General features: G+C 46.4%; 1 protein-coding gene across 1 annotated transcript in view; it reads left to right on the top strand.

Annotated features, from left to right (window-relative positions):
• Positions 1–1113: 1113 nt before the first annotated feature.
• USP9Y (ubiquitin specific peptidase 9 Y-linked) overlaps positions 1114–14266 on the top strand; it is a 226358-nt gene continuing 213205 nt past the window's right edge. Inside the window, exons 1-2 of the mRNA XM_010356752.2 lie at positions 1114–1325; positions 3382–3428. Coding sequence (XP_010355054.2) covers positions 1263–1325; positions 3382–3428 — 110 coding nt within the window. The 5' untranslated portion in view covers positions 1114–1262. The remainder of the gene's footprint in view (positions 1326–3381; positions 3429–14266) is intronic.

Here is a 14266-nt window from a genome sequence, read left to right on the forward strand (position 1 = left end):
AAAATGGACAAACAATACCAAGAGTGAATCTGCAACATATAAGACATATTTTAAATCATGAGCAAATGGGGCTCATAATAGGAATTCATGATTGATTTAATATGAAAAATTAATTGATGTAATATACCATACTAACAGATTAAGGAACAAAGACGAAATAGGAACTGAATACATCTTGCAGGAGGCAACAACCAGGCTTTTCTCCTATTCATCCACACAGATGGCCTGGCCCAAGATTCTACAGAAGCAGCTCTTCCAATCACCCCAGGCAAGGGTCTCAGGATAGGGTTAGGTTTTCTTGCATGGCAAACGATGCGAGAAGTGCTGGCACCTGAAGAGCTGCTCTATGAATTCCCAGGCGCCGCAGCAGGGTCTCAGGATCTCAGCATTCAGGCTCACTTTTCTCTGTACTGTTCATCCTGGGAAAAACTTGAAAACTGGTGATGTTTTCATGCAGGTTGTTATTGGCCAGAGCAGAGATTAACGATGAAGTAAAAACCAGTGATGCAAGTGAAAGCGTAAGAGTAACATAGTTGGGCCACACAAGATCAGTCTTTCCTTTCCTGAGTATGCCATACGCTTTGCGTCCTACCAGTTCACATGAGATTTGCAGTCTCACTAAACCGTCTTTTGTACTCCGCCCTGTCCAGTAGTCAGCTGTTTCCACAAGCAGCTACAGGACGGAAAGCAAAGCGATTAAGGACAGGAATTCTATATATAGCAGTCCCTGAAGGGGCAGCGGATAGCCAGTGCCTTCCTGGGCTATCTTTATTGTGTGGCCTTCTATGCAGCTATCCCAGTGTTTGGTGATGGATACACTTCAGTCGGGACTTAGGTTTCCGTCTAGGGCACCAAGGTGTTTCCAGTTCCGCTGCTTCTGGGTATGGAAAGAGTAGAAAAGGGAAGAAAATTAGGAACAGGAGAGGATGGCAAAGACAGGAAGACGTAGATCAGAGCAGGAGAGGTTCTAGGGGCGGGGCTTGCCGGGGGTGGGGTCTTGGAGGGTTGGGGCGCTGGGGATGTTGGGAGCCTGCGCAGCTGTCTGCGCGGTCTGTTTCTCGTTTTCTTTTTTTTTTATTTGGTTGGCCGGATTCAATCCGCCATATTGAAGAGGACGGGTCTAATACATCGCTGGAGACACAATTTAACCGAACCCGTCCGTTGCGGACTGTGTTGCTCTGAGTCCCTCCCTCGTTCATGCCGCTAGTAGGCCTTGACGGAGATTGCCTTTGTCTTACTGGGGAGGTTCACCTCAGCGCTTGATGCTGGTGTCCGGACCGGGAGATAGGAGTGAGTCGCAGGAGAGACCTGGCCGAAAACCGCGAGTAAGTGAAATCGCCTTTGCGGGATTAGTACAAGGTGACTCAGGAAAAACTAACCAACTGGAGTCCGTGTAAACTCAGCGACAGCCCTAGCAGCCAGGCGAAAACAGGTAAAGAGAGCTACAGAATGACAAAGAGGAAGCGGTATCCATCACCTCTATAAAGAGATGGACGCTTCTTAGACCAAATTCCAGTATTTGTGAGCAGTGGCTTCCTCAGGCACGCAGGCCGCAGTCACGACCGCGTGCCTAGAAAGTAATATCAAAATGTTTTACTGATATTTTGTTGTCCACTATTCCCAAGTGTAGGTCTGTCTGAGGCTAGTCTGTGTCTCCCACCGTGGGGTTCCCTGATTACGTGGACATGGCGTCTGTACCGTAAACCACCTGCGCCTTCCAAATCACTGAGAGACAGATGTGACATAATGTAGGGAAGCTCAGGGGATTCTGAGTATATGCGTTCCTTCTTTTCCCCTACCAGGCCGGAGACTTCTTATTTCGGAGGGCTGGGGCAGTCATGGGCGGAACTGCTGTCTATTTTGCACTGTAAGGAAAAATGGCCGCTTAGTGTCCCCCGCATTTCCTATTTCTCCTAATACCTAAGGTGAAGTGGGGAGGTTTAAATCTCTGGTTTCACTGGAAGAACCTGCTGTCTATGCCCGAGGCCTCACTCAGAGCCAGGGACTAACCGCTCCTGGTTACAGACCTTGCTCCACGGTCCTTCACAGGCTCGAAACTGGGTCATTGCACCAAATGCCGTTACCCAGGTGGAGTAATTAGGAACGGAGTTAGGCCTCAGCGGTCCTTGGTCATCAGACCAGACTTGTCCAACTCTCGCAATCACCCGCACCGTCTGACCTCAGAGTCTGCACCAGGCTTTTGCCCTCTTAAACCGTTGTACCTCCTCTTCCTCTCCGCTACTTTGCTAAACGCCAAGACGCAGTATGACGCATTTTAATGAACAATTCGGTTCCGATTTAGTTTACATCAGATCTCCTCTCTGTTTTGTTCTCTACAGAAACAACTTGTCTCTGTTAGTAGTTGAACCTGTTTTTGTGAAAACTCATTACGCATGATGTACTTTTTCGGTATCTCAAAATATTAACTTAGACTTGTGGAGCAGATATTTTACTAATTTGTGTGAAATTTTTTGCAAACTAGAAATTTACGCTGGAATTTTAAACGTTTATATTAACAATGTTTTAAAATTCGCGTATAATTTTACTAAATTTGTATCTGCCCACTGTCTTATTTGTTCAGAAGATTTTTAAACTTGAAAGATGTATACGTATCCCTTAACTACTAATGCTGATTTTTTGTTTTGGTTTTCTTTTTGAGAGGGAGTTTCGCTCTTGTTGCCCTGGCAGGAGTGCAACGGCTAGATCTTGGCTCACTGCAACCTCCCCACCTCGCGGGTTCCAGCGATTCTCTTGCCTCAGCTTCCGGAGTACCAGTGATTACAGGATGCTCCACCACGCCGGGCAAATTTTGTATTTTTAGTAGAAACGGGATTTCTCCATGTTGGTCAGGCTGGTCTCGATGGTCGTCCCGACGTCAGGTGATCCGCCCACTTCAGCCTCCCAAAGTTCTGGGATTAAAGGCGTGAGCCATCGCGCTCAGCTTTTTATTTTATTTTATTTTATTTTATTTTATTTTATTTTATTTTATTTTATTTTATTTTATTTTATTTTATTTTATTTTATTTTATTTTGTTTTTTTAGGGGGCATTCTCTACTGGGCAACTCATTCATCCTCTAAGTCCACAAAACAAGGTCACTATTAAGAAGGAAATACAGGTTCTTTCACTACGAAACTTTCAAGACTTCTTTTCTTGGGGTTCATTCTCACACGATAAGTTAGGTACCAAATCATAAGGTCCCACCGTTATTTAAAACCATACTGTTAAACTTTAAAATACACACCATAAAGCTCTATATTTTTCTTAGTTTGCTGCTTTAATCACTATTTTCTTCTCTGCAAATGGGCAATTGTTTAAGAGTGTCACGAATTGTTTTTCAATTAGAAAACTCACTTATATGGTTTTACCTGTATTCTTACAGTTTGGGAATAAAGAAAGCCTGAAGTATTTGCCATTGGTGATTCAAGGGTGAGTTGCGAAGGTTTTTTATTTCACTGACTTGAAAATAAGATTGTCTTATTTTAATTATTTCTTCTTACCATTTTCTGTTAACAGTGATTGTGTGATGTTTACTCTGTCAATCTTCCTGTTACAATACTTCCTTTTGCTGGTTGGTTTTAGTAATATATGTGACTTTGGGACTGGGTGTGGTGCCACCACTTTGGGAGGCCCAGGCATCTGGATTGCCTGAGGTGAGGAGTTTAAGATCAGCCTGGCCAACATGGTGAAATCTCCTCTCTACTAAAAAAAAAAAATTACTTGAGCGGGGTGGTGGGTGCTTGTAATCCTAGCTACTCAGGAGGCTGAGGCAGGAGAATCCCTTGAACCCATGAGTTGGAGGCTGCTGTGAGCCAGGATTGCGCCACTGCACTCCAGACTGGGCAACAAGGGTGAAACTTCACTTAAAAAAAAAAATGTATATATACACACATGGATATATGACTATTCGTCTAAACTTGGAGAAAATTTTTGTAATGACTATATAATAGCAAAAACATATTTTAGAATCTATGTAATGAAGTGATTTTTAACAGATTTTATTTACTATTATTGAGACTGTAAACCACCCGCGCCTCCCAGTCACCGACAGACAGAGGTGAGATAATGTAGGAGGCTCAGGGGTTTCTGAGTATGTTCATGTAATTTTTGGGCTTTTGAATGGTTACCATGCTTTGTCAATGAAAATGGAAAAGAAGGATTTCTTTTCCAGGCTAGGCACAGTGGCTCATGCCTGTCATCCCAGCACTTTTGGAAGCCAAGTCGGGCAGATCACCTGAGATTAGGAGTTCAAGACCAGCCTGGCCAACATGGCAAAACCCTGTCTCTGTTAAAAATACATACATTAGCTGGGCATAGTGGTGGGCGCTTGTGATCCCAGCTACCTGGGAAACTGAGGGAGGAGAACCACATGAATTCAGGAAGCAGAGGTTGCTGTGAGCCAAGATCTGTGCTATTGTACTCCAGCCTGGGAGATAAAGCTGAGACCTCTGTCTCAGAAAAAAAAAAAGGGATTTACTGTGGGTGTTTTTTTCTTCTTGGATGTTGAAATGCATTTTCCAGTATCCAGTATTACATATTTTAATGGACATCTTCTAATAGATTTTTTTTAAATTTAATTTAATTTTATTTTATTTTTGAGACAGAGTCTCCCTCTGTCGCCCTGGGCTGGAGTGCAGTGGCCGGATCTCAGCTCACTGCAAGCTCCGCCTCCCGGGTTTATGCCATTCTCCTGCCTCAGCCTCCGGAGTAGCTGGGACTACAGGTGCCCACCACCTCGCCCGGCTAGTTTTTTTGTATTTTTTTAGTAGAAACGGGGTTTCACCGTGTTAGCCAGGATGGTCTCGATCTCCTGACCTCGTGATCCGCCCGTCTCGGCCTCCCAAAGTGCTGGGATTACAGGCTTGCGCCACCGCGCCCGGCGATTTTTTCATCAGATATTTATAAGGTAGCTTACAGTTTTGGAAAGTAGGTATTTGTGTCAATTTCAACATTCACTTCTGGGTTTGTTGCACAAATTAACGCTTTCTTTTAGCTTTTTGTTGTTTTATAAGATTCGTTTTTAAACTGCAATAGAAATTTTTATATTTGTTTTACATTTTGATGTGGAAACCATCCTTTGTTAAAGATAATTATCCATTTTAAAGATAATTTAAAGGTATCTATATCTTTTTAAAAATGTGCATTAAAGGATTGGTAGTTAAAATATTTTTGTGCAATAAACTGGAAATATGTTTTGCTTGTTGCATAAGTTAGTGTAACAGCTTTATTGAAGTATAATTTACATATTAAATGTTTCTTTTACATGTACAACTTGCTGGTTTCTAGTAAATTTCCAGAGTTCTGAAACACTTCCAGTTTTAGAACATTTTCATCACTCTGGCACATCCTTGCACCTTTTCAAGCCATTCTCCACTCACATCTTCAGCTCTTGGTAGTCCCTAATCTTCTATCTTTACAGATTTGACTTTTTTGGATGTTTCAAAAAAATTGAATCAAAATATGTAGGCTTTGTATGTCTCATCTTCCATGTAGATAATGTTTTTGAGTCATTCATGTTGTAATATGGATAAATATTGCATCTTTTCATATTAATGGTATATCATTGTATAGATGCAGTTTACCCATTTACTAAGTGTATATATGGGTTGTTTTCAGTTTGGGGTTTTTATAAGTAAAGTTGCTAGGAACACTGATGTACACAAGGCTTTATGTGTGAACAATTAGGGTTTTTGTTTCTTTGTTATGTTTTAAGAACTTTAAGGACAATTATAGGGTTGGGCCTGGTGGCTCATGCCTGTAATCCTAGCACGCTGGGAGGCCAAAGTGGGTGGATCTTGAGGTCAGGAGTTCAAGACCAACCTGGCTAATATGGTAAAACCTTGTCTATACCAAAACTACTAAAAAGAGCTGGGCGTGGTGGTGCGGGCCTGTAGTCTCAGCTGCTTGGAAACTGCGGCAGAATCCCTTGAACATAGGAGGCATAAGTTGTAATGAACTGAGATCACACCACTGTACTCCACCCTCACTAACAGAGCGAGACTCTTATCTCAAAAAAAAAAAAAAAACAAAGAACAATTATGTGTTGGGTAGGTATGTGGTAACAAAATTATGTATTGTATTGTAAGTTTATATTTAATTTAAACAATTGCCAAATTGTTTTTCTAGGGTGGCTACACCATTTCACATTCTTATCAACTGTTTTGATGTACTCTTTCCATTGGGTGTGCAGTGGTACCTTATTTGGCATTTTCCTAATGGCTAACAAATGTTGAACATCTTCTTGTGCTCATTTTCTTTTTTTTTTTTTGAGACGGAGTCTCGCTCTGTTGCCCAGGCTGGAGTGCAGTGGCCGGATCTCGGCTCACTGCAAACTCCGCCTCCCAGGTTTACGCCATTCTCCTGCCTCAGCCTCCTGAGTAGCTGGGACTGCAGGCGCCCGCCACCTCGCCCGGCTAGTTTTTTTTGTATTTTTTAAGTAGAGACGGGGTTTCACCGTGTTAGCCATGATGGTCTTGATCTCCTGACCTCGTGAAACACCCGTCTCGGCCTCCCAAAGTGCTGGGATTACAGGCTTGAGCCACCGCGCCCGGCCTCGTGCTCGTTTTCTGATTGTGTTTCTTTAGAGAATGTTCAGACTTGCCCATTAAAATTTATTGTTTGTTTTAAATTGAGCTGTAAAAGCTCTTTGTTTGGCTATGTCTTTTTTTGCTTTTCCTTTCTTTCCTCTGTGTGTGTGTGTGTGTGTGTGTGTGACAGGCTGTGCTATTAAGGCTGAAGTGCAGTGGCACAATATTGGCTCACTGTAAACTCCATACCCCAGGCTCAAGTGATCTTCCTACCTTAGCCTTTAAGTAGCTTGGGCTACTTGCCACCAGGCCCAGCTAATTTTTGTAATTCTCTTTTTTTTTTTTTTTTTTTTTTATAGACAGAGTGTTGCTCTGTGCCCAGACTGGAGTGCAGTGGTGTGATCTTGGCTCACTGCAGCCTCCCTCCCGGGTTCAAGGGATTCTCCTGCCCCAGCCTCCTGAGTAGCTGGGATTACAGGCATGTGCCACCACGCGCAGCTAAGTTTTTTCTATCTTTAATAGAGATGGGGTTTCACCATGTTTGTGAGGGTGGTAATTTTTGTACTTTTTTGTGGAGATGGGGTTTCTCCTTGGTGCCCAAGGTGATCTCAAACTCCTGGGCTCAAGTGATTGACCCGTCTTGGCCTCGCAAAGTGCTGAGATTACAGGTGTGAGCCACTGCATTGGCCTAGATAATGTCTTCTGTCAGACATGATATGCAAATATCTTGTCCTAGTCTGCAGCTTGTCTTTTTCTTAATGACATATTTTGAAGCACAAAAGCTTTTATTAATTTTTTTGTTTTATTGCTTGTGCTTTTTATGTTCTAGCTAGAAATCTTTTCCGAACTGAAAGTTGCTGATGAAGAGTTACACTCTGTAAAATATTTGAAGGGATTTATTCTGAGCCAAATATGAGGGACCAATGGCCCATGACACGGCACTCAGGATACTGTGAGAACATTTGTCCAAGGTGGTCTGGGCACAACCTAGCTTTATACATTTTACGGAGGCATGAGACATCCATCAAATACATGTCTGGAAGATGTACGTTGCTTCGGCCCGGAAAGTTGGGACAGCTGAAAACCGGGGCTCCCAGGTTACTGGTAGATTTAAAATTGCTCTGATTGGTAGTTGGTTGACAGTTAAGTTTTTATTACCTAAAGACCTAGAGTCAATAGAAGGGACTTGTCTGGGTTATGATGATGAGGCGTTGTGAAGACCAAAGTTCTGTTATGCAAGTGAAGCTTCCAGGTAGTGGGCTTCAGAAAAAATAGATTGTAAATGTTTCTCATCAGAGAAATGATCTGTTGTATTAGTAATTCCAAAAGGGAGGAGCATATGATAAGCATGTCTGCCCTCTTCTCTGCATCACGACCTGAACCAGTGCCTCAGGTTAGCCTTGGAATGTCCTTGCCAAGAGGAAGGGTCCATTCAGATGGTTGGGGGGCTTAGAATTTTATTTTTGGTTTACATTCTTCCCCTCTAGGCCAAGATTTGTCAGAGGCAACATCAGTGGCCACCAGATTTTTATTCTGTCCCACGAAGTTGGGACAGATGAACCCAGTGTGGCCTGGGTGTCTGGTCTGGGTTCATCTTGTCCTTCGTGGGGACTCCCCACCATCCCTCTATTACCAGGAAACTGAGAGTGAAAGACTTACAGCCAGTTGAATATTTAGGCAAAAAAGAATGGATATAGACGCACGTTCGTTACTCACTTTTTTTTTTTTTTTTTTTTTGAGACAGATTCTCGCTTTGTCACCCAGGCTGGAGTGCAGTGGGGTGGTCTCAGTTTGCTGCATCCTCTGCCTCCTGGGTTCAAGCTATTTTTCCTGCCTCAGCCTCCTGAGTAGCTGGGATTATAGGAGTGTGCTACCACCCCTGGCTAATTTTTTTGTATTTTTAGTAAAGAGGGGGTTTCACCCTATTGGCCAGGCTGGTTTTAAACCCCTGACTTTGTGGTCTGCCCACCTTGGCCTCCCAAATGCTGGGATTACAGGTGTGAGCCACTGTGCCAGCCACATTGTTTTTTTAATAAGTTAAAAAGTCAACTAGCAAGAAGTCAAAGGTGAGGTTACAAAACTGACTTAGCTGTAACTTCTATGCTTTCCACTACTAATCGTGGTTTTAGTTACAGAATTACAGTAATTACCTGTTCAAAAATAAACATTGTTCTGAAAAAAAAATTAAAAACTATTATCTAGATGTACAACTCATAGCTAGGAGGCTTTGTCATGAAGTATCTTTACCCTGTCAGTAATTGTTTTCTTTTAGGTTTATGAAAAGCAGAAAATTCTTTATGGTTAGAATGCATGAAAAGGTGCCACATGATAGCTCAGAGGGCAAAGTCCCTTGTTTTACTAGCTGTTGAGGCATTTGTTTACCCCTTGTTACTTTGGAGGGTATAACCTAATTCTGCCCCTCAGAACCATTCCTTGGAATCTCATGTGCCCACCGCTTTGGCAGTCACTGGCCCTAAAGGGAGGGTGTTTGTATAGTCCTAGCAGCAGGACATTTGCAGAGAAAAAGAGTCTGGGCCGAGTAGATGCCAGATGAGGGAGATTGTTATCTCTAGGCTTCAGGAGACCATGAATCTGTTTTCTTTGGAAGTAAAATAAAGAGAGATACATGATGTTAGTATTTTGACAATCAAAAGAGTATTTTCATGTCAGAACTAACAACCTGTTCCATTAGGGTACCAACTAAAAATATGAAAACAAACTATAATCTGGTGATCTTCAGAGGATTATTGTACCCAAGAAATAACTCATGCTTTGTATGCTGCAATTAAAAACAGAAGTCAGGGCTGAAATCTAGTAACAAATACTAAACTTTTCCTTTGAAACAGTTTCTCCAGCCCTCCTCTTCCATTATAGAGGAATTATAATAAGACCAATTCACGTGCAAAATAAGTGTTAGGCTTATTTTACTTGGCCTAATTGTTTGCATAATAAACAGCAAGAATTGATAGCCCATATAGGCTCCTTTTAAGTTGCCTTTGCTGGAACTTTACCTAAAAATGTGTTAGTCTAGTCAGTCTTGGTAAAGTAAGTAGTGACTCCAGTTGTCTGGTTTTAAGATAAAAGGCTCTTTTTTTTTTTTTTTTTTTTTTTGAGACGGAGTCTCGCTCTGCCGCCCAGGCGGGAGTGCTATGGCCAGATCTCAGCTCACTGCAAGCTCCGCCTCCCGGGTTCACGCCATTCTCCTGCCTCAGCCTCCCGAGTAGCTGGGACTACAGGCGCCCGCCACCTCGCCCGGCTAATTTTTTTGTATTTTTTAGTAGAGACCGGGTTTCACCGTGTTAGCCAGGATGGTCTCGATCTCCTGACCTCGTGATCTGCCCGTCTCGGCCTCCCAAAGTGCTGGGATTACAGGCTTGAGCCACCGCGCCCGGCCAATAAAAGGCTCTTAATAAACTTAGGCAAGTAACTGCAGTGTCCTAAAATCAGTTTCTGAATTCTGGAGAACTCAAAGTGGAAGGTAAATATGCTTATTAATAACATACTTTACCCAAATGTTTTAAACTGTAAATAATCCAAAGTAAGCATACTTCCTTGAGTCTTCTTTAACCAGAGCAGCAGCCTTACAATCAAGATGCCATTTGTGTACCTTGGAACTGCTAGTCATATGCTTAGCAGCTCTTGTCAGGTGAGAGCTATCAGGTACTGTAAAGTCTGGCAGCTCTTCAGTCTGACAGCTCTTCACATGGTTAGAGTAAGTCGTAAGGAAAAAGGAGGCTCCCTGCTCATGAGTATCTCCTCCTTATATTTTCCAGGTAGCAATATTCTATGTAAAGCATTTTTAATTTATCATGAAACTTTTGGGCACCATTATTTCCATTAGCATGGAGGAAACTTCAGTTAACATCCCATAGCAAGGCAGTAAATGGAAGTGTTCTAGTTCAGTCATTGTCATTGCGAAGTGCTCGCAGGTTTATGGTAGAAGCCCCAAGAAGCTCTCCACAAAGCCTGTGAAGTGGAGAATTTGTTCTATCACTGCAGCTTCTACCTTACATTCTGTGGGCTCAGTCTTACTAGTTCCTATTTAGCATGTCCAATTTAATTAACATTTCTCAAAGGGCAGATTTACATGCCTTGAGTTGTTGTAGTTCTCTCTTTAGCTTCCTCAGGTTGAATATATGCCTTCAGTTTTACTGTACTAGTTAAGGGAAATATCCCTTGTCCCGACCTGCAGGACAGTGGAACGGACCCTGGAAGGGGGAGTGGGAATGGAGGAGACAAGAAAACACAAGAAATGGAGACAAGACAAGTAGCCTGATCAAGTCTCGTTTAATGGTGGTGGTGCAATGCCTTATATAGGCTGGCAGAGGAAGAGGTTGGGCCAGGGCAGTGGTGGGGGGCCGAGTTTTCTCAAATTACACTTGCGCATGCGCCGTGGGTTGGTAATTTTCCCGGGCGTGGGATCGCGCCTGCGCCGTAGGCTGCATATCTTCCTGGGCGCGAAAAACTTTGCGCGCGCGTGGGAAAGGTTGGCGCGCGTGGGAACAGTTTAGGCGCGCGCGAGAAAGGTTGTTAATGAAGAACCCGGAAATGTGCCATCTTGTCTCCGCTTTGCGGAGATCAAGCAACAGAGGTTGGCTAATTCCGGGCCTCATGGCTCCGGACAGGTCCCCCTTTTTTTAATATATAATAGTGGCTAGAAGATTATCTCTCGGGAACTGCGCCTGTCTTAGGTTGGAGTAATGCATCTCATCACTGGTACCCGTCATGGGATTAGGCAGTAGCTTATGATGGCCCTCCTGTCTTAGGTTAGTGAAAGATGACACTCTCTTACCCGTCGTTGGCTGTCCAGTTCAGCGCATAGGGAAGGTGGTCATAATGGGTGTGAGTATGAACCACCGCGATCTTCTTGTTCTAGGCGATGATAATGGACCTGTATAGGTTTCGCTTGGATAGCCTCGACTTGTTGCTTAATAAATGTCATGAGCTTATTGAAGACCAAAGGTCCTACAGAGAGTAAGAGCAATAGGCAAAGCAGGGGGCCCAGGAATGGCATAAGACAGGGAAGGAGTCCATGGAACCCAGTCCAAAACGGGTTATCGGTTATTTCTTTTCGTTGTTTTTCTAGGTCTTCTTGTAGACGCCTGATTTTATCCCTGACGATCCCGGATTTGTTGGCATAGAAACAGCACTTCTCCTGTAAAGCCAAGCAGATGCCTCCCTGTTCTGCAGTTAGTAAATCTAGGCCTCTTCTATTTTGGAGCACTACTTCTGTCAGAGAATCTACCTGATCTTATAAATCTTGTATAGTACTCGAAATGGCCTGCATATCTGAGATCAGTTGACAAGACAATTTGGTGTATTGAGTAACAGAGACCCCTAGGCCTGTAGCCCCAGTTGCTCCGGCAGTAGTGATGCCTAATCCTGCAGGTAAGGGGATAAACCCCTAGGCCTGCGGCCCCAGTTGCTCCGGCAGTAGTGATGCCTAATCCTGCAGGTAAGGGGATAAACCCCTAGGCTTGCGGCCCCAGTTGCTCCGGCAGTAGTGATGCCTAATCCTGCAGGTAAGGGGATAAACCCCTAGGCCGGCGGCCCCAGTTGCTCCGGCAGTAGTGATGCCTAATCCTGCAGGTAAGGGGATAAACCCCTAGGCCGGCGGCCCCAGTTGCTCCGGCAGTAGTGATGCCTAATCCTGCAGGTAAGGGGATAAACCCCTAGGCCGGCGGCCCCAGTTGCTCCGGCAGTAGTGATGCCTAATCCTGCAGGTAAGGGGATAAACCCCTAGGCCGGCGGCCCCAGTTGCTCCGGCAGTAGTGATGCCTAATCCTGCAGGTAAGGGGGTAATCCCCTAGGCCGGCGGCCCCAGTTGCTCCGGCAGTAGTGATGCCTAATCCTGCAGGTAAGGGGGTAATCCCCTAGGCCGGCGGCCCCAGTTGCTCCGGCAGTAGTGATGCCTAATCCTGCAGGTAAGGGGGTAATCCCCTAGGCCGGCGGCCCCAGTTGCTCCGGCAGTAGTGATGCCTAATCCTGCAGGTAAGGGGGTAATCCCCTAGGCCGGCGGCCCCAGTTGCTCCGGCAGTAGTGATGCCTAATCCTGCAGGTAAGGGGGTAATCCCCTAGGCCGGCGGCCCCAGTTGCTCCGGCAGTAGTGATGCCTAATCCTGCAGGTAAGGGGGTAATCCCCTAGGCCGGCGGCCCCAGTTGCTCCGGCAGTAGTGATGCCTAATCCTGCAGGTAAGGGGGTAATCCCCTAGGCCGGCGGCCCCAGTTGCTCCGGCAGTGGTGATGCCTAATCCTGCAGGTAAGGGAGTAATCCCCTAGGCCGGCGGCCCCAGTTGCTCCGGCAGTGGTGATGCCTAATCCTGCAGGTAAGGGGGTAATCCCCTAGGCCGGCGGCCCCAGTTGCTCCGGCAGTGGTGATGCCTAATCCTGCAGGTAAGGGGGTAATCCCCTAGGCCGGCGGCCCCAGTTGCTCCGGCAGTGGTGATGCCTAATCCTGCAGGTAAGGGGGTAATCCCCTAGGCCGGCGGCCCCAGTTGCTCCGGCAGTAGTGATGCCTAATCCTGCAGGTAAGGGGGTAATCCCCTAGGCCGGCGGCCCCAGTTGCTCCGGCAGTGGTGATGCCTAATCCTGCAGGTAAGGGGGTAATCCCCTAGGCCGGCGGCCCCAGTTGCTCCGGCAGTGGTGATGCCTAATCCTGCAGGTAAGGGGGTAATCCCCTAGGCCTGCGGCCCCAGTTGCTCCGGCAGTGGTGATGCCTAATCCTGCAGGTAAGGGGGTAATCCCCTAGGCCTGCGGCCCCAGTTGCTCCGGCAGTGGTGATGCCTAATCCTGCAGGTAAGGGGGTAATCCCCTAGGCCTGCGGCCCCAGTTGCTCCGGCAGTGGTGATGCCAGTCCTGCAGGTAAGGGGGTAATCCCCTAGGCCTGCGGCCCCAGTTGCTCCGGCAGTGGTGATGCCTAATCCTGCAGGTAAGGGGGTAATCCCATAGGCCGGCGGCCCCAGTTGCTCCGGCAGTGGTGATGCCTAATCCTGCAGGTAAGGGGGTAATCCCCTAGGCCGGCGGCCCCAGTTGCTCCGGCAGTGGTGATGCCTAATCCTGCAGGTAAGGGGATAAACCCCTAGGCCGGCGGCCCCAGTTGCTCCGGCAGTGGTGATGCCTAATCCTGCAGGTAAGGGGATAAACCCCTAGGCCGGCGGCCCCAGTTGCTCCGGCAGTGGTGATGCCTAATCCTGCAGGTAAGGGGATAAACCCCTAGGCCGGCGGCCCCAGTTGCTCCGGCAGTGGTGATGCCTAATCCTGCAGGTAAGGGGATAAACCCCTAGGCCGGCGGCCCCAGTTGCTCCGGCAGTGGTGATGCCTAATCCTGCAGGTAAGGGGATAAACCCCTAGGCCGGCGGCCCCAGTTGCTCCGGCAGTGGTGATGCCTAATCCTGCAGGTAAGGGGGTAATCCCCTAGGCCGGCGGCCCCAGTTGCTCCGGCAGTGGTGATGCCTAATCCTGCAGGTAAGGGGGTAATCCCCTAGGCCGGCGGCCCCAGTTGCTCCGGCAGTAGTGATGCCTAATCCTGCAGGTAAGGGCGTAATCCCCTAGGCCGGCGGCCCCAGTTGCTCCGGCAGTAGTGATGCCTAATCCTGCAGGTAAGGGCGTAATCCCCTAGGCCGGCGGCCCCAGTTGCTCCGGCAGTAGTGATGCCTAATCCTGCAGGTAAGGGGGTAATCCCCTAGGCCGGCGGCCCCAGTTGCTCCGGCAGTAGTGATGCCTAATCCTGCAGGTAAGGGG

The sequence above is a fragment of the Rhinopithecus roxellana genome, chromosome 22 (assembly GCF_007565055.1).
Source record: "Rhinopithecus roxellana isolate Shanxi Qingling chromosome 22, ASM756505v1, whole genome shotgun sequence".
Taxonomy (NCBI): domain Eukaryota; kingdom Metazoa; phylum Chordata; class Mammalia; order Primates; family Cercopithecidae; genus Rhinopithecus; species Rhinopithecus roxellana.